The sequence below is a fragment of the Mytilus californianus genome, unplaced genomic scaffold, assembly GCF_021869535.1.
Source record: "Mytilus californianus isolate M0D057914Y unplaced genomic scaffold, xbMytCali1.0.p SCAF_7, whole genome shotgun sequence".
Classification (NCBI taxonomy): domain Eukaryota; kingdom Metazoa; phylum Mollusca; class Bivalvia; order Mytilida; family Mytilidae; genus Mytilus; species Mytilus californianus.
The window spans coordinates 94,802,121-94,827,451 of record NW_026262723.1 but is presented as its reverse complement, the minus strand read 5'-3'; the positions used below and the strand labels follow the sequence as shown (position 1 = coordinate 94,827,451).

General features: G+C 32.5%; 1 protein-coding gene and 2 long non-coding RNA genes across 3 annotated transcripts; all 3 read right to left on the bottom strand.

The window, feature by feature from the left end:
- Positions 1 to 1,747: 1,747 nt before the first annotated feature.
- On the bottom strand, positions 1,748 to 23,787 carry LOC127708708 (hypoxia-inducible factor 1-alpha inhibitor-like). Its single transcript, XM_052213827.1, has 8 exons — positions 23,623 to 23,787; positions 21,536 to 21,780; positions 20,102 to 20,250; positions 16,136 to 16,281; positions 13,619 to 13,725; positions 13,073 to 13,136; positions 7,154 to 7,264; positions 1,748 to 5,967 (listed from the first exon to the last, which is right to left on the bottom strand). The coding sequence occupies exons 1-8, from the start codon at positions 23,749 to 23,751 to the stop codon at positions 5,923 to 5,925; spliced, it is 996 nt and encodes a 331-aa protein (XP_052069787.1). The 5' UTR covers positions 23,752 to 23,787; the 3' UTR covers positions 1,748 to 5,922.
- LOC127708752 (uncharacterized) lies at positions 10,371 to 12,131 on the bottom strand. Its single transcript, XR_007985357.1, has 2 exons — positions 10,921 to 12,131; positions 10,371 to 10,759 (listed from the first exon to the last, which is right to left on the bottom strand). It is a non-coding gene; the product is annotated as an uncharacterized LOC127708752 (long non-coding RNA).
- Positions 17,565 to 20,095, bottom strand: LOC127708757 (uncharacterized). Its single transcript, XR_007985363.1, has 2 exons — positions 18,528 to 20,095; positions 17,565 to 18,004 (listed from the first exon to the last, which is right to left on the bottom strand). It is a non-coding gene; the product is annotated as an uncharacterized LOC127708757 (long non-coding RNA).
- Positions 23,788 to 25,331: the final 1,544 nt, after the last annotated feature.

Below are 25,331 nucleotides of genomic sequence, written 5' to 3'. Positions count from 1 at the left end.
TCAATCTCAATAACAACAGATCTAGCAATTGCTTGATATGTGAAGAATTGCCTTTAATCTGACAATTTATGTACCGTAACTATGGAATGACAAATCAATGAGATGGACATTCAAATAACTTTTAGGGGCAAATTCTTTTACGGAGTGGAACATGACAACCTTCACCTTTAAAACCAAACTAATTCATCACCACCAAGACAATATACAAAATTACGTTTGTGCTTCCATTCAATGTGAAAAACAGCCTTATCAAGTTCATATAATCAAAAGATCACAACTTTAAAAAAAAAAAGAAGATCAGTTTATATACTTGTTTATATTAATTAAATCTTATCATTAGATAACACTTACAAATATTTATCCGAAAGCCCAACTTTAACATATTATTCAAGTTAGTAAAACATTAATAAATTCTTATAAAACTGTTAAAAAATCTGTCCAACTTTTTTTAATACCGTGATTATTTGTTTCTTCTGCAAAGTATAAGAATTACTTGTTCATTACAGAGGAATCTATACTGTACACCAACTTAATTTCATGGATACATTTTTGAGCATAGCCTTTTCGTGCAGATTCCACAGGAATATTAACTCACGATCTTCTAACATAGTTGTTTTCATAAAAGAGAAAATTCAAATTTGACATAATCATAACGATAAATACTCACAAAAAAATCTCTTGTGAAAATTAGTTGGTTAACAATATTCTATTATTTAATACAAAAATAGGTGCAACCAAAACATTATATATACTAAGAAAAAAAAATGAATATAATAATATAAAGATACCGTAGAAAGGCTTGTATAGTCCGCGGTTTTATTCTCTAAAATTGGACCTTCCAGACGGGGTGCGGACTATAGAGTACAATAAGCAAGAAATAAGAGAAAAATTTCAATTTCGCGGGCGAGGTGGTTTGTTTACGTTCCGCCATCTTTGTTATTTATATTGTAGAGGGCGCTCTTATCATTTTTCAAACTAATAATTTTAACTCATCCATATTAATAAGTTATTTCTAATCAATATCAAATTAATACTGATAAATATAAAAACTAAACCTTTCATTACAAATTTCTCGTTTCTTTTCAATGCATTGGTTGAAATAAACTGGTATCTGCTTGATCGAAACATAGTGAAAAAGACAACCGTAAACCAGCTTAGAATTTGTAAACTACAAAACGTAATCGGTTATTGTTCGTTCCGTTTTGGTGTTTCATACTGACTAATATGGTTTGTATTAGCTTAAGACCCTTCAAACCTCAATGTGATAGATATATTTAAGACTGTTTTACAAAAGGATGGAACTGTTTTACTTTCAAAGTCGTATTATAGTGATATCTGTTATGTACGGATTTCGACTCTCACCGGTTAATTTCTTCTTTTACACATGCTTTTTAAACTTCCTGTTTAAACAAAAACAAGTTTCTAAATTGTTTTTGAAGTGAATTAAACTTATTTTAACAATCATGAAGCGGTCTAGAATCATTTACAAGCAGTTTCAGCTTCTGTTTGATGATGGAGAACAGTTTCTTCCAAGAAAATACCGCAAACGACCGCACAGGATTTGAAATTACCGGAGTTTCATTAGACCTTTTCTAACAGTTACAAAAAGTTTTTTTACCTAAAATTTCGTGGGGAGAAGGGGGTGCGGACTATGTACCAGTGCGAACTATACAAGCCTTTCTACGGTATGGGACAGATGTTTATCAATCTGATTTAAATACAGATCCTAGGTCCACACTTTGTTTACAATGATCTGACAAAGCTCCTTTCTTCAATCTGTTTAAAATGCCTTTTGGGGTCCTCTGGGTTGGTCATAATGATTCGGACCTTCAAAGAGTTGAAGGTTGAAGGTTGAAATTTCATTGGCTAAGGTAATAAAGAGCAAAGTTCCATAACTCCTCAATGTCATATCAGAAATTTATAAAAAACTAAAGGGAGGTTATTCAAATAGATATATACCAGTCACCAAAGTTTCAAGAAAACTGCTCATAGCACTTTTGAGTTATTGTCCGAAAACTGGAAAATCCCCCCTTTTTTATGAATAAAATCCCATAACTCGGAATTGTAAAATCTAAAATTTATAAAAATCAAAAGGGAGCTCTCAATAGTTATAAACAATTCACTAAAATTTCATGCAAATTGGTTAAAGCGTTTTTCGAGTTTTTGTTCGACATGTTGACAACAGACGGACAGACAACAATATACCATAATACGTCCCGTAAACGGGCGTATAAAAATTACCAAAACAGAAAGTAGAAGAGTGTTGTCAGATCCTTGTTAGCAATGTGTTGACACAATATCTGTCTTTAAACCATATTGGATGTTTATGGGACAATATATAATATATAGTTAAAAAAAAAAACTAACTTGAAGTCTACATGACATCGTCTGGAATGAGAGCAAAAACTTAACCATATGAAGAGTATAAAAAGTCCTGATAAGGTAAAGATCTAAATCATTATGCTGTTTACCTTCAAAGATGACCAGCCTACCTTCAGATTTTTTATAACTACTAAATTAAAACTCTTGAATTCAATTACGCAAAATAATAAAATGCTCCGCAGGGCGCAGCTTGATACGACCGCAGAGGTTGAACCCTGAACAGTTGGGGCAAGAATGGACACAACATTCAAGCTTGATACAGCTCTGAATTTGGATTGTGATTAAATATTTGACACAGCATAGGTTTCTGACACAGAATGAATGTGGTCTAAGAACTTAAAAATTTTAAATTGGACATTCACCTATTATGGTCCAATATCCAAAATCTAAATACATGGTTAGATTCAGCATATCAAAGAACCCCAAGAATTCAATTTTTGATGAAATCAAACAAAGTTTAATTTTGGAGCCTGATTTGGACCAACTTGAAAACTGGGCCCATAATCAAAAATCTAAATACATGTTTAGATTCAGCATATCAAAGAACCCTAAAAATTCAATTTTTGTTAAAATCAAACTAAGTTTAATTTTGGACCCTTTGGACCTTAATGTAGACCAATTTGAAAACGGAACCAAAAATTAAGAATCTAAATACACGGTTAGATTCGGCATATCAAAGAACCCCAATAATTCAATTTTTGATGAAATCAAACAAAGTTAAATTTTGGACCCTCTTGACCTCAATGTGGACAAAGTTGATAACGGGGCCCAAAAATCAAAAATCTAAATACATGGTTAGATTCAGCATATCAAAGAACCCCATATATTCAATTTTTGTTGAAATCAAACAAAGTTTAATTTTGGACCCCGATTTGGACCAACTTGAAAACTGGGCCCATAATCAAAAATCTAAATACATGTTTAGATTCAGCATATCATAGAACCCTAAAAATTCAATTTTTGTTAAAATCAAACTAAGTTTAATTTTGGACCCTTTGGACCTTAATGTAGACCAATTTGAAAACGGAACCAAAAATTAAGAATCTAAATACACGGTTAGATTCAGCATATCAAAGAACCCCAATAATTCAATTTTTGATGAAATCAAACAAAGTTAAATTTTGGACCCTTTGGACCTCAATGTGGACCAATTTAAAAACGGGGCCCAAAATCCAAAAACTTAATACACGGTTAGATTCAGCATATTAAAGAATCCCAAGAATTCAAGAATAAAACCCCAATGAAATTGGTCAAGAAATAAGCAATTTATACGAAGTATCTTCTTTTGCACAATACTGTGCAATTAAATATTTCTTGCTATTGCGCAATACTACACAATTGACAATTTCTTGCTATTGCGCAATATTGTGCTATTGGATATTTCTTGCTATTGCGCAATACTGTGCAATTGAAGATTTCTTGCTATTGCGCAATCCTGTGGAATTGAAGATTTCTTGCTATTGTGCAATACTGTGCAATTGAAAATTTCTTGCTATTGCACAATACTTATTAGATAATAATTTACAAATCCTGTTTGGTGTGTATCTCCTACCATATCATTATTATTTGCTTTTAAATATTAATCAGAAATAACCAACTTAAAATGGAAAATTTTAAAAGAAAAAAAAAAGGAAAAAAAAAAAAAAAAGAAAAAAAAAAAAATCCCCCCCCAAATTTTTTGAACCCCCTTATGATTCATCACCCCCAAACTCAATCCCAGCCTTCCCTTTGTGGTATGGTACCTTGCAGTACAATTTCAGAGAGATCCATACACTTGAACACAAGTTATTGTCTGGAAACTAGAAAAATGCGTTTTTTGGCCCCTTTTTGGCCCCCAATTCCTAAACGTTTCGGGCAATTACCCCCAAACTCAATTCCAGCTTTCCCTTTGTGATATGGAACCTTGTAGTACAATTTCAGAAATATCCAAACACTTACACACAAGTTATTGTCATGAAACTAGAAAATGCTTGTTTTTTGCCCCTTTTTTGGCCCCTAATTCCTAAAATTTTGAGGCAATTACCCCCAAAATCAATTACAGCCTTTCCTTTGTGATATGGAACCTTGTGGTACAATGTCAGAGAGATCCATACACTTACACACAAGTTATTGTCTGGAAGTTACAAAAATGCTTATTTTTGGCCCCTTTTTGGCCCCTAATTCCTTAACTGTTGGTACCATAACCCCAAAAATCAATCCCAACCTTCCTTTCGTGGTATTGAACCTTATGGTAAAATTTCATGGAGATCCATTCACTTAAACTAAAGTTAGAGTGCGAAAACCAATGTGTCTTCGGACGACGCCGGACGACGACGACGCCGGACGACGACGACGCCAACGTCATACCAATATACGACCAAAAAATTTTTAATTTTTGCGGTCGTATAAAAATGCCATATAGCAAACTAAAAAGTATACCAATGTAGTTAAAAGTATAATAAAGCACAAGTAATAACTTTCTTAAGAGTTATAATACAACATAAAACACCTAAAGAACAAAGACTTCAAAAAAGGAGGTATGAAAAGAGTCATTATCTGGTTCCTGATATTGCAAAAACATATAAATTTTTCAGTTATTTCAAAATTTCAAGCTAATATGAACCAAAATCAGACACTATTAAATGAGTGTTTTTACACTCTTTTTATTTTGGCCTATTCTGGATTAAACATCACAATGAAACAAACGGAATCCATTTTGGTTGCAAAGACAGAAGATTCAAAATAAGTTTGGTTCAAATTTGCCAAGCGGTTTAAGTGAAAAAAAATACAATTTAGCTGGAAAAAAAGTGGCTGCTACAATATCAAGTGTTTGTTGCCTTTAACTGAATTTATCATAGAATGTGTACAAGTATGGAGTTTGTTTCATTGAATGATTGCTGTTTGCTTTATGTCCAGTGGCAAATATTTCATGCCTATTCAGGACCATAACAAAGTAAACTTTATTGACAATAACAAATCAAAAATAAAAATAAAAGATAGGTTATGAAAAGTGGACCAACCAGGATGAAGGAGCTTGTTTTAAATATATGCAATATAATTGGTTAAGTCATTTGTTCTCTTAATTTTGACGATATGAAATATTTCAGTTTGTAATTCATAATATCTTTAATAACTAATTTATCTGTTCATTTCACTAATGCACGTTACTCAGAAAATATTAATTCCACAGTGTTATTTGGACTGTAAATATGATTGACAAATGTTAATAGAGGAAATAAAAATTCTGATTAAATATCAGTCCCTCAACTAAACAAAGCTAATGCATACTACAAAATTAATGTATCAATTATAAGAGGATTGATTTCATATAATGTTTTTCAACAGTCAAAATGAAAATTCTATTTAAATTATTTTTTTTAAATCAAAACATAAGTATACTATTATCAAGCATATGAAATACAGCATTAAATATGAATATAAACCGAATAATGAATCTTTTGATTTCAAGGTCAATTATCCATATTTGGCTAGCACAATCTTGAATTTCATACATGGATGAAAATTTGTTTTGATGATTTTGTTCAGTGCAACTTTAACTCTTCAAGTATATCTCCCTAATACCATATTTTGCATAAATTCTGGAACCTGTAAAACAGAATTTTATCATTATTTAATTTCATTATATGAAAATTTCAATAAAAAGTGTCTTGAAAAGGTTAACTTGAGTTATTTATGAGCTATTATTAGTTTAAAAATTCGTAAGGGTTCCGTGGAACCCAGTGTCTCGCCTACTTTTGCTGTTGGTCGCAGGCTCAACAAAAATGGGGAAAAAATTATTAAAAATTTTCCTCTAGATACTATCTTTTGATTGTAAGAAGCTTCTGTCCAAGTTTGGTAAAAATCCAGGATGGTTTATGAATCTAATAAATGTTTTAAAAACTTTAATTGCAGTAATGTTAACTGGAAGAAAAACTAAGTCAATTTATAAGTAATATACGGAAAAACAGGAAATAAATTTCCTTCTTGATACTAGCTTTTGATCATAAACAAGCTTCTGCCCAAGTTTGGTACAAATCCAGGATAGTTTAAGAAAGTTATCAAAATTTTGAAAACTTTAACCACATGGTGAATATTTGTGGACGCCGCCGCCAACGACGACAGAATATAGGATCGCTGTGTCTCGCTTTTGCGACAAAAGTCGCAGGCTCGACAATAATAGATTATTGGCTTTAAACTAGTTTTCAGTGACTGTAAGTACTCATAGATCAATAATTTGTGTATTTTGTCTTTTTGCTAGTTGCATTCTTGGGAATTTTGTTTGAATTGTTTCACATTTTGTAAGTCCAAGGCCATTTATATCTGACTTTACGCAGTATACGGTATGGGTTTTGCTCATTGTTGAAGGCCATTCAGTGACCTATAGTTGCTTAACTCTGATTCATTTCGACTCTATTGGATAGTTGTTTCATGGCAATCATACCAAATCTCCTATTTTAATAGTTGATCATTTGCTTTTGTGTCATTTCTAGTATTTCTAAAAAAAAAAAATTATTACTTTTTTATTGTTTAAAAATGCTCTGCTAAATTTTGAAAAAAAAACTTTTTCACAAGTTAAAATGTAAATAGCCTTGGAAAAAAATACAAATTTCCAAAGAATTGCTGAACCAATACTCGGAGTTAAACTGAATTCTTAGTAAACTTTACTCAATTTAAAACTGATGTAAGACTTTATCTAAGAATCTGATCTTTTCAGAAAAAAAAACCTTCAACTTTTAATAGTAAACTTATCATCAAAGAAGAGGTTCTGCTTTTATCTTAAAGGGTATCTCACCTCATCTGGGTTATTCAGTGCTTGGGCAATCATTTTTTCTATGTTTCTCATCATTGCAACTTTTTGATGTGCATTCAGAGGATACGTAACTTTCTCTGGTGTTGGACGACCCTAAAGCAAAATGAAGAGATGATAACAGTAATACTTATAAGCATTATAAAGGAGGCATTGATAGGATATGTTCTGTACTGTTGGACATAACTAAATTATACGAAAAACATTATGTACGTCTTTACAAAGTGTGCATTTACTTTCAATAAAATCTCGTCGTAAAAAAAAAGATTATATCTGTCAGTCATACAGTGTTACAATGCAGTAATAAAATGCTCCGCTGGGGTGCAGCTTGATACGACCGCAGAGGTCGAACCATGAACAGTTGGGGCAAGTATGGACACAACATTCAAGCTTGATACAGCACTGAATTTGGATTGTAATTAAATATTTGACACAGCATAGGTTTCTGACCAAATGAAAGTGGTCTAAGAACTTAAAAATTTTTAATTTACCTATTCAAACCATATCATTATTATTTGCTTTTATATATAAATCAGAAATAACCAATTTAAAATGGAAAATTTTAAAGAAATAATAAAATGCTCCGCAGGGCGCAGCTTGATACGACCGCAGAGGTCAAACCCTGAACAGTTGGGGCAAGTATGGACACAACATTCAAGCTTGATACAGCTTTGCATTTGGATTGTGATTAAATATTTGACACAGCATAGGTTTCTGACACAGAATGAATGTGGTCTAAGAACTTAAAAATTTTAAATTGGACATTCACCTATTATGGTCCAATATCCAAAATCTAAATACATGGTTAGATTCAGCATATCAAAGAACCCCAAGAATTCAATTTTTGATGAAATCAAACAAAGTTTAATTTTGGACCCTTTTGACCTCAATGTGGACAAAGTTGATAACGGGGCCCAAAAATCATAATCTAAATACATGGTTAGATTCAGCATATCAAAGAACCCCATATATTCAATTTTTGTTGAAATCAAACAAAGTTTAATTTTGGACCCCGATTTGGACCAACTTGAAAACTGGGCCCATAATCAAAAATCTAAATACATGTTTAGATTGAGCATATCAAAGAACCCTAAGAATTCAATTTCTGTTAAAATCAAACTAAGTTTAATTTTGGACCCTTTGGACCTTAATGTAGACCAATTTGAAAACGGAACCAAAAATTAAGAATCTAAATACACGGTTAGATTCGGCATATCAAAGAACCCCAATAATTCAATTTTTGATGAAATCAAACAAAGTTTAATTTTGGACCCTTTGGACCTCAATGTGGACCAATTTAAAAACGGGGCCCAAAATCCAAAAACTAAATACACGGTTAGATTCAGCATATTAAAGAATCCCAAGAATTCAAGAATAAAACCCCATTGAAATTGGTCAAGAAATAAGCAATTTATACGAAGTATCTTCTTTTGCACAATACTGTGCAATTAAATATTTCTTGCTATTGCGCAATACTGTACAATTGACAATTTCTTGCTATTGCGCAATATTGTGCTATTGGATATTTCTTGCTATTGCGCAATACTGTGCAATTGAAGATTTCTTGCTATTGCGCAATACTGTGCAATTGAAGATTTCTTGCTATTGTGCAATACTGTGCAATTGAAAATTTCTTGCTATTGCACAATACTTATTATATAATAATTTACACATCCTGTTTGGTGTGTATCTCCTACCATATCATTATTATTTGCTTTTAAATATAAATCAGAAATAACCAACTTAAAATGGAAAATTTTAAAAGAAAAAAAAAGTAAAAAAAAGAAAAAAAAGGAAAAAAAAAAAAAATCCCCCCCCCCCCCAAATTCTTTGAACCCCCTTATGATTCATCACCCCCAAACTCAATCCCAGCCTTCCCTTTGTGGTATGGTACCTTGCAGTACAATTTCAGAGAGATCCATACACTTGAACACAAGTTATTGTCTGGAAACTAGAAAAATGCGTTTTTTGGCCCCTTTTTGGCCCCAAATTCCTAAACAATTAGGGCAATTACCCCCAAACTCAAACCCAGCTTTCCCTTTGTGATATGGAACCTTGTAGTACAATATCAGAAAGATCCATACACTAACACAAGTTATTGTCCTGAAACTAGAAAAATGCTTGTTTTTTTTTCCCCTTTTTGGCCCCTAATTCCTAAAATATTGAGGCAATTACCCCCATCATCAATCCCAGCCTTCCCTTTGTTGTATGGTACCTTGCAGTACAATTTCAGAGAGATCCATACACTTGAACACAAGTTATTGTCTGGAAACTAGAAAAATGCTTATTTTTGGCCATTTTTGGCCCCCAATTCCTAAAGTTTCAGCAATTACCCCCAAACTCAATTCCAGCTTTTCCTTTGTGATATGGAACCTTGTAGTACAATTTCAGAAAGATCCATGCACTTACACACAAGTTATTGTCATGACACTAGAAAAATGCTTGTTTTTTTGCCCCTTTTTTGGCCCCTAATTCCTAATATTTTGAGGCAATTACCCCCAAAATCAATCCCAGCATTCCTTTTGTGATATGGAACCTTGTGGTACAATGTCAGAGAGATCCATACACTAACACACAAGTTATGTCTGGAAGTTACAAAAAAGCTTATTTTTGGCCCCTTTTTGGCCCCTAATTCCTTCACTGTTGGTACCATCACCCCCAAAATCAATCCCAACCTTCCTTTTGTGGTATTGAACCTTGTGGTACAATTTCATAGAGATCCATTCACTTAAACTAAAGTTAGAGTGCGAAAACCAATGTGTCTTCGGACGACGCCAGACGACGCGACGACGACGACGACGCCAACGTCATACCAATATACGACCACAAAAATTTTTTTGCGGTCGTATAAAAAGGAAACCCCCCCCCCCCCCCCCCAATTTTTTGAACCTCCTTATGATTCATCACCCCCAAACTCAATCCCAGCCTTCCCTTTGAGGTATGGTACCTTGCAGTACAATTTCAGAGAGATCCATACACTTGAACACAAGTTATTGTCTGGAAACTAGAAAAATGCTTGTTTTTGGCCCCTTTTTGGCCCCTAATTCCTAAACGTTTAGGGCAATTACCCCCAAACTCAAACCCAGCTTTCCCTTTGTGATATGGAACCTTGCAGTACAATTTCATAAAGATCCATACACTTACACACAAGTTATTGTCCTGAAACTAGAAAAATGCTTGTTTTTTTGCCCTTTTATGGCCCTTAATTACTAAAATTTTGAGGGAATTACCCCCAAAATCAATCCCAGCCTTTCCTTTGTGGTATGGTACCTTGCAGTACAATTTCAGAGAAATCCATACACTTGAACACAAGTTATTGTCTGGAAACTAGAAAAATGCTTATTTTTGGCCCCTTTTTGGCCCCTTATTCCTAAACTTTTTGGGCAATTACCCCCAAACTCAATTCCAGCTTTCCCTTTGTGATATGGAACCTTGTAGTACAATTTCATAAAAATCCATACACTTACACACAAGTTATTGTCAAGAACTAGAAAAATGCTTGTTTTTTGTCCCTTTTTGGCCCCTAATTCCTAAAATTTGGAGGCAATTTCCCCCAAAATCAATCCCAGCATTCCCTTTGTGATATGGAACCTTGTGATACAATGTCAGAGAGATCCATAGACTTACACACAAGTTATTGTCATGAAACTAGAAAAATGCTTGTTTTTTGCCCCTTTTTGGCCCCTAATTCCTAAAATTTGGAGGCAATTACCCCCAAAATCATTCCCAGCATTCCCTTTGTGATATGGAACCTTGTGGTACAATGTCAGAGAGATCTATACACTTACACACAAGTTATGTCTGGAAGTTACAAAAATGCTTATTTTTGGCCCCTTTTTGGCCCCTTATTCCTTAACTGTTGGTACCATAACCCCCAAAATCAATCCCCACATTCCTTTTGTGGTATTGAACCTTATGGTAAAATTTCAAAGAGATCCATTCACTTAAACTAAAGTTAGAGTGCGAAAACTAATGTGTCTTCGGACGACGACGACGACGACGCCAACGTCATACCAATATACGACCACAAAATTTTGTTTGCGGTCGTATAAAAACGTCAACAATTAATGTTGCATTTTTTCAAATTATTTATCACTATAAAATGCAATTATCCAATTCATTTACATGATAATGTGACCTTTTTTTTAAATTCAGTTTTAATACACTAAAATGGCCTTTTGAGATTAGCACCCTGGACACACTGGAACACTGTAAAATCTAAGATATATTGTTTTTGAAATCAATAAATATGCAGATATGCAATTAAGCTTAAAATTTAAAGAATAAAAAAAAAGTATCAAAGGTTATACACAAAATATTTTGTTTTTAATATGTAAATTGATATCAATCATAAAATTTTAAATAAACAGCATTGACTTTTTGTTTAGTAATTGTATCTTTTTTTGTTCTCAGAAAATTCTGAAGGCAAACAAATTTAGTGTGTGTTTACAAAATTTTGTTTATAGAGAATTTAGTCTTCTAACATTCTTTATTACAATGACTAAAGACATGTTCAATAAGGTCTTTATAACAAATTTCCTTTGACGGGTTCACTTTTTTTTTTAACAAAATTGATCAACTAACTTGAGAATTGTGACTCATCAGCTGAAGCACTTGTACATTTATTCTAGCATTTTTTTCTTTCATATATTGCAAAGTCCTTTTAAAATAATTACACACTAAATTGCTTCGCTGAGCGCAGCTGGATACGACCGCAGAGGTCCAACCCTGAACAGTTGGGGCAAAAATGGACGCAATATTCGCGCTTGATACAGGTCTGAATTTGGATTGTAATTAAATATTTGACACATAAAAGGTTTCTGACACAGAATAACTATAGTCAAAGAACTTAGAATTGGTTATATGATTTGAATTCATATTCAATTTTTTGCTTTTGTGCAATACACTTTACTGTTGCGAATTGACCCTCCTCCCCCCACCAAAAAAAAAAAAAAATGTACCCCCCCTATTTTTTTTGCTTTTGTGCAATACACTATGCTGTTGCGTATTAACCCCCCACCCCTTTTTTTTTGCAAAAAAAATAATATTTGAAGAATTTTTCTTTTTTAATTTCTGAAATCTGATATGAGAAAAAATTGACTCCCCACAATTTCCCCCAAAAAAATTCTTTCCCTCAAGATATGGTCATAATCTCAATTCAAATTTCCAATGGAGTTTGCAACCATAATTACCCATTTAAATTTACCTAAGTGCTAACTTAATCTATTTTATAATAGAATTTAAAATATGGTTTCAAATCTTTCATATGGATTTTTTTGTTAAAAAAAAAAGATGCAACATGTGCAGATATTTTTACTGTTCTTCCTTTATATATATACATTTCTTAAAACATAATTTAAAAGCAGTGTAAGGGAGGTAATTCAAATGATGTAATTGAATTACCTCCCTTACACTGCTTTAAATTAAGTTTTGTACTAAAGTATTTGTCCATTAACCAGGACAACCTTGTTTTTTCCCCCTTTTTGCCCCTAATTCCTAAACGGTTTGAGCCATAACCCCCCAAAGCAAATCCTAACCATCCCTTTGTGGTATGGAAACTTGTGGTATAATTTCAGAGAGATCCATACACCGTTCCACAAGTTATTGTCTGGAAACTAGAAAAATGCTTATTTTTGGCCCCTTTTTGGCCCCTAATTCCTTAATCCCAACCTTCCTTTTGTGGTATTGAACCTTATGGTAAAATTTCATAGAGATCCATTCACTTAAACTAAAGTTATTGTGCGAAAGCCAATGTGTCTTCGGACAACGACGACCCCAACGTCATACCAATATACGACCGTAAAATTTAGCCGTCGAAGGTATGTTTCACATACTGGTACATACCCATTTTCTGATAAAAAATATTTGGACATTTCTGATGATGACACATCTTTATATTCTTACCTTGTACCAGAATGTGACAGAAATAGTGTGTCCTTCGTTTGGTATAGATTCAACCTGGTGCCACCTGAAATATGTAGGCAATCATCATCACATCTCAAATTATGCCTCTTTTAGGTAGAAGCCAGGTTACCCTTAAAAATTATTTTTGTCATGATGTTACCTATGTAGTAGTAATGTAATCATGGTATATGTAACAGCATATTTTTATTTGAATTTATCTCCCTTGCATAATTTTTGTTTTTATTTACAAACAGTGAATTGTGTACTATTTATCTATCATTACACTATACAAATAGATATAATTTTGATGAAGATTACATAAACTTTCCAAAATAATAAATTTTTCTGAAAACATGAGACTTTATACAGTTGTTTTCAGAAGCAGCCTAGTTTTGATATGTGCCCTTGTGAGGGATTTAAGAATCAATGTTACAGTAAAATGTTCATCTCATTACAGATCAAACTGTACACTTTAATTTGAAAGGTATGAAAAGCCTTTCATTGTTATGTATTTCATGAAACAATACTAAAGCTAAAAAAACTTACCAATATATAGGGATATAAAGGACATCACCAGGACCAACTATTGTCTCAAAACCTGAGGCATTTCGAAACTTTGGAAATTTTTCAAAATCTGGCTCATCAAAATCAACCTGAAAGATCAATACCGCATAAGATATTTAAAGCTGGAACTTAAATTTGTGCTTCATACATTTTTATAATATTTTTTTTTTGTTTACCCGTACGAAAAACATGACACGTACTCCAGCCGGACAGTAGCCGTACTGTAGCCGTACTGAGAACCGTACTTATAATATTCATTTGGACTTTTCTTTGAATTGCTTATAATAGATACCCCGGCTGGACTTTCAGCGAAATTAGCCGTAAACCGGCTCGAAATATTTAAATTAGCAGGAGTCCGGTTCATAAAGTCCAGCTGGACTTTAATAAAAGTACGTCTGAATAAAAATCCAGCCGGCATTTATGGCAAAAATATGGACTCTATAAAGTTCAGCCGGACTTTACAAAGTACGGCTGAACTTTAAAAAGTCCAGCTGGACTTCAAAAAGTGCGGTTTGACTTTTAAAGATGATCTCAGCAGGGGCAAATCCTGCCATTTTCAAAAGAGGGGTTCCTAACTGAGGATAAAGGGGGGGGGGGGTGGTCCAACCCCCGGAACCCTCCCCCTGGATCCGCCACTGCTCAGTTTTTCTTCAGATGGTTGGTTCTTCTGATTTAATTTGCATCATGCATCCCTTGCTATAATCTGAAAATACAAAAACAACAGATGACATTATGCATATATACTGGTTATTTCTTTTTCTTTTTTGTACTGTCTTACTGGCAAATCCAAGAAATGGGGAACTGAGAAGCTAAATGCTAACTTCTAATAATTTGTGGTTATAATAGCCTAAATAATTTTAAAGTGGCTAAAAATAAAATAAAGTTGGCTTTGAAAATCACTTAAAGTGTAGAAATTAAAAAACTTTCAAAACAACTCAAATAATAACCATTCCTTAATACAGAGGGAATAAAAAATATAACAATACATTTTTTTACAAAACCTGTTAACAATTCAAAACAGGAAGTGACAGTGACATAACAGACAAGATGAAAATTATTGCATGAATATAAATATTTGATGTAGGTTTTTTTATTCTTTTGACTCTTCAAAAATAAGAATTAAGCTATTTATAATATTGTAATTATTCTATTTATATTTTGAATAAAAAGAGCATATCAGATAATACCACCAAAATGGTGGAATTCAATTTATTGTACTTACCAGAATATGCAATCCAAAACACATGCAAACAACAATCTTCCTAAATAATTTTGTCATTGATGCCAGTCAGAAGGATCCATCTTCTCTATTTAATGTGAAAAGAACTACTTCCAAACATTTGCTTTACACACAATTATGTAAAATTCTCATTTTGTTCAAGAAAGAAGCATATCTTCCTGTTTATTCCAAAATCAAATTGTGTTGTATTGCAATACATGAGGTTGTTTGAGGAGTTGTTTTAAATGTTCCTCTTATGACTAATTGCATGTGCCTTAATTTTTAATATGTGATATATTAAAAAAAAAAGAAAATCAATTATTAATTTGTTTAATTATGAAATTTTTAATAAAAGTGATAGTAATTGCAGAAATATGTATTTCGAAATGTGTTCTCCTACATATGGCCTCAATCTCTGTGGAGATAGTACTTCCTGTGACCTGTCCAGACTGAGGTTAATTGAAAACAGATGGCACATTTCTACAAGACTAACTGCTATTAAATCACTGTTATATGGCTCAAGTTTCTAATTGATGTTAAAGAATTTTCTAAGTCTAAATTCCTGCTCATAAATGAATGTAAAATTTTCTAAGACAAAAATCCTGCTGATCATTTTACAGAAAGGAATAAATTTCCTCAAAAGTCCAGCCGTGTTTATTTTCTTGTCAGCATTACAAAAAGTGCGGTTGGACTTTTAAGAAAATACCGGCTGGCAAATAACCCAAGTATAAGAAAAAGTACGTGTACGGCTCATGTCAGACTGTACTTTTCAAAGTCAGACTGGAATACGTCTCAAGTCCAGCTGGAGTCCAGTTGAACTCCTGTTGAAATTTTCATACGGGTATTCATATTTGGTTTCTTTACAGCCTCTACAGAACAAGAAGACATTTCTAAAAATCATTTTTATTTTTCACTTTTTTTTCCTCTTTTTTAGTACAATGTTGTCATTACCGGTTTTTTTTATGAAGTAACTTCCAATAAGCCACAATTTAAATAATTCAATGTAAATTTCCCATAATGTAAGCATCACATGGAGGTAATTTGATCTGATAGAGGTCAAAATGATAGACCTATTTTTGGTTTCGTAATGCCACCTTAGCACATATGCATGAAATGAAAGTATGGATTTAAAATACAAGTAGCAAGAAAACAAAGTATATAACAAGTTTTAACTTTTTGTAAAATAAAACATTGAAAACATTTCTGAAGGAAAATTAAGGATAAATATCACAATAATTCATTGTCTCCATATAACATATTGGGAATGTTTCTCTACAAACCTGACTTTGTCTGTCACATGGATGATAGGTAGGATGTGGATATAAGTTCGGGAATTCTTCTGGTGGAAATAAAATAAATCTCTTATACCCATATACTTGTGCAAAGAAATTCTCTTGTTCATCATAATGGACTGGAGTAATGTTTCCTACAATGAACAATGAACACTTAATTTTTAAACAAAAATACATGTAGAAAATATATATAAGTGCTATACACATACATGTATTCACTCTCATCATTTTTTTAACACTGTCACTTCCATGAACAACTAGAAGTTGCACTCTTTTTCATGCTAAGTTATCCCCACTCATAATTCAAAGATTGGAAAACAGGAAGTAGGTGTCTGACAAATCCAAACAGCACTAAAACATTACAACTCATCCCTGTTAAGCTGCTGTCAAAATTTTTTTCAGTAGTTCCTGAGAAAAGTGTGACAGAAATATTTGTTGGACAAACGGACAGAGGATCAATTAACAAGGTGATTGCATTATAGCCCCAACTCCGGGAGGTAAAATAATAAAAGCTATCTTCATTTTTTAATACAATTAAAAAAACCTACATGTATCTTCTGAATTTACTCAATAGTACTCCAGTGTAATTGTAAATAGGTTTACATGCATTAATCATTGATTGATTGTTGCATGCTAAACATCCAGTTAGCAGTCATAAGAACTCTTACAAGGAATTTTTTCGATTTTCAAACAATTTATATTTTCAATGGCATTAACTACCCAAAACATTTTTTTAACTCGATAAAGATCCTTTCAAATAAATTTATATCGAAAATATGTCATGAAATTTCCAAGTAGCATAACTGATTATGAACTCCCATTAAATTTCTCAATGGCATTGGTTTTCCATCTCAATTAAAATATTATATGAATTTTGATAAAAATTCATTAGGAATTGCAAGGGTGGCAAGCTAGCAAGTACAAATTGTGGCTTAAATACTATTCTTAATATCGTTTTAATTGGTATTGAGAAAGAACATTTAGCGGTCGTCCCTCTGTCTGTATCACTCTGCTCAGCTCTTAATAAAATTGCATATCACGGCTTTGTGACGTCAAATACGTTGACCCGGCATTATTAACTTTGACCCGGACATATCACCGACGTCATAATATATGAACCGACATTGATAATTTTGACACGAACTTATCACATCATCTTCCGGTTTGCTGGTGAAACAAGGAAAACACTTATCTCTATCATGCAAAATACGCAAATATAACCCCATAAATCGATTATCTGGTTGTATGCATATTCATATTGTAAAATATCAGCTGCTCGACACAATATGAAGCCTTTTTGATCTCGTTCGCTGCGCTCACTCGAAAAAATCTTCATATTGTGACTCGCAGCTGATATTTTACGATATCAATATGCAAACAACCTGATAATTGGTACATACACATCTCCTCAGCAGCACAGGAAATAATAAAATGCTTCGCTGGGCGCAGCTTGATACGACCGCAGAGGTCGAACCCTGAACAGTTGGGGCAAGTATGGACACAACATTCAAGCTTGATACAGCTCTGAATTTGGATTGTGATTAAATATTTGACACAGCATAGGTTTCTGACACAGAAAGAATGTGGTCTAAGAACTTCAATTTTTTTAATTTACCTATTATGGTCCAATGTCCAAAATCAAAATACATGGTTAGATTCAGCATATCAAAGAACCCCATATATTCAATTTTTGTTGAAATCAAACAAAGTTTAATTTTGGACCCCAACTTGGACAAACTTGAAAACTGGTCCCATTATCAAAAATCTAAACACATGTTTAGATTCAGCATATCAAAGTACCCCAAGAATTCAATTTTTGTTAAAATCAAACTAAGTTTAATTTTGGACCCTTTGGACCTTAATGTAAAACCAATTTAAAAATCAGGGCCCAAAATTAAAAATCTAAAAACACGGTTAGATTTTGCATATCAAAGAACCCCAATAATTCAATTTTTAATGAAATCAAACAGAGTTTAATTTTGGACCCTTTTGACCTCAATATGAACCAATTTGATAGCGGGCCCACAAATAAAAATCTAAATACATGGTAAGATTCAGCATATCAAAGAACCCCATATATTCAATTTTTGTTGAAATCAAACAAAGTTTAATTTTGGACCCCAATTTGGACCAACTTGAAAACTGGGCCAAAAATCTAAAATCTAAATACATGTTTAGATTCAGCATATCAAAGAACCCCATATATTCAATTTTTGTTGAAATCAAACAAAGTTTAATTTTGGACCCCAACTTGGACCAACTTGAAAACTGGGCCCATAATCAAAAATCTAAACACATGTTTAGATTCAGCATATCAAAGAACCCCAAAAATTCAATTTTTGTTAAAATCAAACTAAGTTTAATTTTGGACCCTTTGGACCTTAATGTAGACCAATTTAAAAAACGGGACCCAAAATTAAAAATCTAAATACACGGTTAGATTTGGCATATCAAAGAACCCCAATAATTCAATTTTTGATGAAATCAAACAAAGTTTAATTTTGGACCCTTTTGACCTCAATATGAACCAATTTGATAGCGGGCCCACAAATAAAAAATCTAAATACATGGTAAGATTCAGCATATCAAAGAACCCCATATATTCAATTTTTGTTGAAATCAAACAAAGTTTAATTTTGGACCCCAACTTGGACCAACTTGAAATCTGGGCCCATAATCAAAAATCTAAACACATGTTTAGATTCAAAATATCAAAGAACCCCAAGAATTCAATTTTTGTTAAAATCAAACTAAGTTTAATTTTGGACCCTTTGGACCTTAATGTAGACCAATTTAAAAAACAGGACCCAAAATTAAAAATCTAAATACATGGTTAGATTTGGCATATCAAAGAACCCCAATAATTCAATTTTTGATGAAATCAAACAAAGTTTAATTTTGGACCCCAATTTGGACCAACTTGAAAACTGGGCCAAAAATCAAAAATCTAAATACATGTTTAGATTCAGCATATCAAAGAACCCCATAAATTCAATTTTTGTTAAAATCAAACAAAGTTTAATTTTGGACCCTTTGGACCTTAATGTAGACCAATTTGAAAACTGTACCCAAAATTAAAAATCTAAATACACGGTTAGATTTGGCATAACAAATAAATAAATGTGGTCACAGATTTTACAAATCTAATGCGCCATACTGGTCTTCCTTTATAAATATGCATTTCTTTAAACATAATTTAAAAGCAGTGTAAGGGAAGTAACCAAAACGTTGTATTTGGATTACCTCCCTTACACTGTTTTAGATTATCTTAATTGTTCATTAACCATTACTTTATACATAATTTAAAAGCAGTGTAAGGGAGATAATTTCAATGATGTCTTTGATTTATCTCCCTTACACTGCTTTAAATTATGTTTTGTACTAAAGTATTTGTCCATTAATGAGGACAACCTTGTTTTTCCCCCTTTTTTGCCCCTAATTCTTAAACGGTTTGAGCAATAACCCCCCAAAGCAAATCCTAACCATCCCTTTGTGGTATGGAAACTTGTAGTATAATTTCAGAGAGATCCATACACCGTTCCACAGTTATTGTCTGGAAACTAGAAAATGCTTATTTTTAGCCCCTTTTTGGCCCCTAATTCCTTAACTGTTGGTACCATAACCCCCAAAATCAATCCCCACCTTCCTTTTGTGGTATTGAACCTTATGGTAAAATTTCATAGAGATCCATTCACTTAAACTAAAGTTAGAGTGCGAAAACTAATGCGTCTTCGGACGACGACGCCGGACGACGACGACGACGCCAACGTCATACCAATATACGACCACAAAAATTTTTTTGCGGTCGTATAAAAATAGCAGTCATTTATGGAGTTAGTTAACAAAACCTATTCTTTCCTTGGTAAAAAGACATTTTACAAAATTATTTTGTTTCCATTCAAAAGTTGTACAAGTCAAATTGGGAACTTATAAGAAGCAAAACGTTGAATATACCTTCTTGGCCTATTAGTAACATGTTATTTGTAAGAGGGCCAAAACTATTCTTTTTCTGTTGAGCTGTTACCCAGTTCCAGTTAAATCCAAGAAAGTCTGAAACAATGTTCTTTCCAACTGTCTCATTTAATGTCTGTTGTAAGTATAATCTACAAAAAAATAATACAAACAAACTGTAATAGATATTTACTCTTTGTTTACACCAAGATGTCTTAAATGAAATTGGATACCCTGCATTTATCATGCTTTTCAATAACATATGGTCAAATCACTGAAAGACCCCCCACCTTTATTGAAAACTATCATTCTGCATTGACAATAATTATCTTGGTGTAAATTAGATACACCCATTTGGGCTAACGCCCTCACGGTGTATCTAATACATAAGAACAAATATAATATTATATACATGTCGAGGTTAATCATAAAAATATCCCTGTGCTTTATTATAGTAACTTTCTATGAAAAATATATAGCATGCACCTTTAGTTTTTTAGTACACTAGTTTTGTATATCATTGTTATGAGAATAGTTGTAAGGATTTTAGCTCGATTTTCAATTTTGGATTTGTTATGAAACTTAGTTTTTTTCTGCAAACTTCAATAACAGGACTTAATTAGTATTTTAGTACAAAGGTGTACATGTATATGAATGGGGAATATATCTAAATCATATAAATTTGACCCGTCATATTATACTAATTCTAGATATTTCCTAATTTTATTATAATTTTCAATAATGTGTTAATAACTGAGGTAATTGTAATGCTAAGCACTCATAACAGAGAACTAGGAAATTTTTTTTCTCAATGTAGCAGATTAAATATGGATGGAAATGAAAGTAATCCGACTTTGCTTGAAAATAATTATAACGGCAAATATGAAAAGAGTTGAAATTTAGGGATATGCAGTTATCTTTATCTAAAACATTTCACATGTCAATGACTGTATTGTGGCTGCAATGATTGGTATGGATGTTTGTTAATGAAGGCCTTATGTTGACATCAAAATGTTTGGTCTTGCTTTTTTCTGACTGTTTATGACATCTTTACACTAAATCCATTGGATGTGTACTGATTGATACTTTATTCTAGGTGAACATGATTTTTTATGTCCCTGTCCCAAGTCAAGAGCCTGTACTTCAGTTGTTGTTGGTTTGTGTCTGTCATATTTGCTTTTCATTTGTTGTTTTGTAATAAATTAGGTTGTTCTTCTCGCTTAAATTGTTTAACCTTTTGTCATGTCTGGGCTTTTAGCAGACTAAATGGTATTAATTTTGTTCATTGGTGAAGGATGTACAGTGACCTACATTGTAAAGTTGCTTATATATCGCTCATTTGGACTCAGGTGGATTGTTGTCTCATTGGCAATCATACCACATGATGAATGCTATTTAATAATGTTTAGATATTTTGGGAAAAAAATATTTTCATACCTTTGTCCTTTCGATTTTCCTTTGTTGATTTTTTTCACAAATTCATCAAATGTCAGCTCTTCTTGTTCCATTGGTTTCTTGAAGCTTTTTATGTTTGGACATTTTTTGTCATCATAATATTTGAATTTTTTACTGTTTGAAAAATATGTCATAAACTTTCCATCGCCAATATTATCACGGAGGTAATCTATGTTCCAATGCCTTGCTGATGCAACTAAATTTGCATCTGGAATTACTACTGGCAACTGAAAAAAAAAAATCAATTATAAACATGTGAAGTTGAATAATCATTTCTTACAGAGTTTACCCCACATCTCCTTCGTTTAAGACACCTTGAGAAATAGAAATTAACTGATGTAAGCTCATATCAGGAATTAAATAATTATTGTAGATTTTTTTTTCAGAGAATAATGATAAAATAGACTATTTAAGTGTTTTCATCACATTGTTCAAAAGTCAGTTGTTCTTAATCATAACTAGACATCATTGAGATGGGAGCCATCTCTGTGGGCCCCTTTACCATAGGACATGGGGTTGTCAACTGAAACCAAAGTTTTTGACCATGAACTTCGTCCTAGGAAGTTGTACAAACATTATGACACACCCTCTGGTGTTGGTTAATATACATGTCAAGTATAAAGTATGAAATTATAACGGTTCTCTAGATATAGAGCGGACACAATTTTTTACGGACGGATGGACGGACAGACAGACTGATCACTATAGGGCGATCCGCCACTAGGCAGGGCCCTAATAAATCCACACCACTGAAGGTTCAAAGAAACCTGGAATGTATGCATAATATTGAATTAATCTGAGTATAGCAGTCACTGTCTTAAAAAACCACTCCATCTGTACCATGGAAGAGATCTTCTATAAGAACACCCTAAGTTGTCTCTTTTTTTTCCCCCATTTTAATCTTTTCCTAAAATGCTAAAACTCACTCATTCTAAAATCATGGTCTGACCATATTGATAACTTAATGTCTCCCCCTTTCTAATTGCACAACAGCATGACCAACATGGGAACATTTTCCTATTTCAATCTGAATTCAATGACATAGTGTATTTCCATTTATGTACCTGATAAATCCATTTATATATCTGATTATTTTTAAATGATTTTTTTGTAATGTTGTAAGTAAAAATATTTGATGTCCTTAAAATTAGTAATAATGTTCAAAATAATCTTAATTCAAATTTTAAAAAAAATGAAAATTATTTAGTTAAAGTTGGTTTTGAATTAGCTTTAAAAAATTATGAATTAAAATAACTATTTGAATACTTGTCCAATCGACTTAAGGTCATTGCACCGATTCAGTTATCCAGGTAAAAGCAATAAGGTGAAGTGTATGGAGTCTGATGTATGAAATTATTTCTTCAAAAAAAAAATTTATAATATAAATCTATATATTCAATTGGTTTATCCTATATATGTCTAAACTAAGGGTTGACAACAGGAAGGCAACAAAGCCAGAGAAACCAAGTTCTGATACACTATAGACTAGTATTGGAAACTGAAAGTTGATTTAGAAATTGATACATTTGTTTGTACTAACATGACTTAGAATAATTTAACACTAGGCAATAAAAGAAGTCATTGACTAAAGATCATTGCACAGATCTAGGTATCCAGGTAATGATGATAAGGTGTATATTTGTACTGTTGTATAATAGACCAATGATGGCAATCTCAAGGTTTTTTTTTTATGAATTAGTTAGACCAGTTGACTTGAGGTCCATCTGCATTGAATAATCGACTCTTACTGCACTGATTTGAAAGTTGTCAATGCAAACATTTAAACATTCAATTATATCTTCTAAATAAAAATGTTATATGTCATATATGATATCCCTGAACTCGGGTAGACAAATTTTAAATTAATATTAATGACTATTAGATTTGACCTTTGAATAACAATTATCATAATGTAATATGTAGGGTTTTTACATGACTACAATTAGACCAAAATCAAGATGATATCTTTGAATGAATTAATTTGGAGAAAACTATGGTATATATGTAGCAATGGAAACCGAAAGTTGACTCTGGAAATGAAACTAGACATAATTAATTTGAAAACATACTCCATTTTCGATACGCTCTTCACATTCTGGATCATGACAGCTCAGTCTTGGAATGACTTCGGTGGAGAAGGTGTATTTTTTTACTTCAAAACTTTTCCTTCCGTCTGTGAGACGTGTTGTTTGTGACATTTTGTTGACTTTCTCAGTTGTCTCCCCTACATATGAACTTTGTCTAAAAATAAATTTAAGTGTTGATAGTGCACATAAGTTCATAACTATCTGTACAAATCGAAAACATGGTTTGTTGACAAAAAAGATTTTGATACAATTTGCAAAGTAAAGTAAAATAGTTTGAATAATACTTTGGAACTATATTTTAGTAAGTATAGAATTAAGTTCTGGAACTATTTTCGAGAAAATATTTTTAATGGTCAGTGTACATAAGCATAAAAAGGAATCCGCATGTATAAATAATAAAAATAAATATATTATTGCTATCTCTATTTGGATCACTCTATTCTCGTAACATATATGTGTCTGTATGCCCCACAAGGTTTGTTTGTTTAATGTTTATCATTGAAGACCCATATTACGGGTCGATTTTCTTAGTTCTATTTGATCTCATTTTCATAGATAAAACATATAAATTAAATGTGAGGCATTAACCTGTATAACCTAGTTTCACTTTTTATCTGACATTTATCATTTATGCATCCCTGGACATGCTGAGCACACGCGCAATCCGTTTCCAACAAAGGTTAGGTCGTATGAATACTCTTTCAAGTGAGGTTGAATTCCAATAATACATCAGTGATGTCACACAGATTTTAACTTATTTTGACAAAATTGAACCAAACTGACTGCTAATAGCGAAATATAATTTCTACATTCCGCTTTTATAAATGTTTAAAACACATTTTGATTTTTTTTTTATCTAAATCGTAACAAAATTCCCCCTTAAATTAAAGAGGCTTTTAATGTTTATTTTCCTGTACAAAAAAAAAACACAAAAGTATTTAAATAACTCGAATTGCAATTCACAAAAAGACGTCAACTCGTGCGCAAGTGTGAATAAGAAAGGTTGTATAATATCTTAAAATTGATAATTTTCTTTTATTGTTGTGAACAGAGTCACCTGTTATATACATGCAGAGAAATTACCAGAATTTATTGATTTGCATCTAAGACCACACGTAGAAAAAAATAACATCCTACATACCACATTCAGCACATAAGAAAATGGGATCCTTGAACACTCGTCCACCTGAAACAATCCTTGTCTCGTTCAGTTGACGCTACCTATCTCTATTTTAATATCCCCCATGGATCGAGATGGTATTGAAGCCTGTATGGAAGTCTGGAACTCTCGCAGCACCTACACCCACCGCCAGTTGAATGTTTAGTCCAGCTTCTAACATGATAGTATTGAAATGCAATACATTCACATCCAATGTGAACTATATCAGGTTAGTGGAACAGCAATGGTAACAGAGATGGCCCCGACCTATGCCAATATTTTTATGAGCAAATTTGAACAGTAAATTCTCATTACATCTCTTTATCAACCTCTATTACGATTCATTGCCATATTGACATGAAATGGGATAATACTGCACAAGAACTTAACATGTTCACTTCGGCGTACCAACCGACTTCATCTCTCAATAAAATTAACATTTGAAACCTCTAAGACCTAAGATCACATTCCTTGGCACTGCTACACAAGTGAAGGATGGATTCATATTTACAGGTTTGCATTGCAAGCCCAA

What these genes read in the sequence shown, in the direction of transcription:
- LOC127708708 (XM_052213827.1), bottom strand. Translation starts at nt 23,751, where the DNA reads ATGTCACAAACAACACGTCTCACAGACGGAAGGAAAAGTTTTGAAGTA. An exon ending in GTTACTAATAGGCCAAGAAG is followed by an intron (nt 16,282 to 20,101) that starts GTATATTCAACG and finishes TGTTCATTGTAG; the next exon opens with GAAACATTACTCCAGTCCAT. An exon ending in CACTGAATAACCCAGATGAG is followed by an intron (nt 5,968 to 7,153) that starts GTGAGATACCCT and finishes TCTGTTTTACAG; the next exon opens with GTTCCAGAATTTATGCAAAA.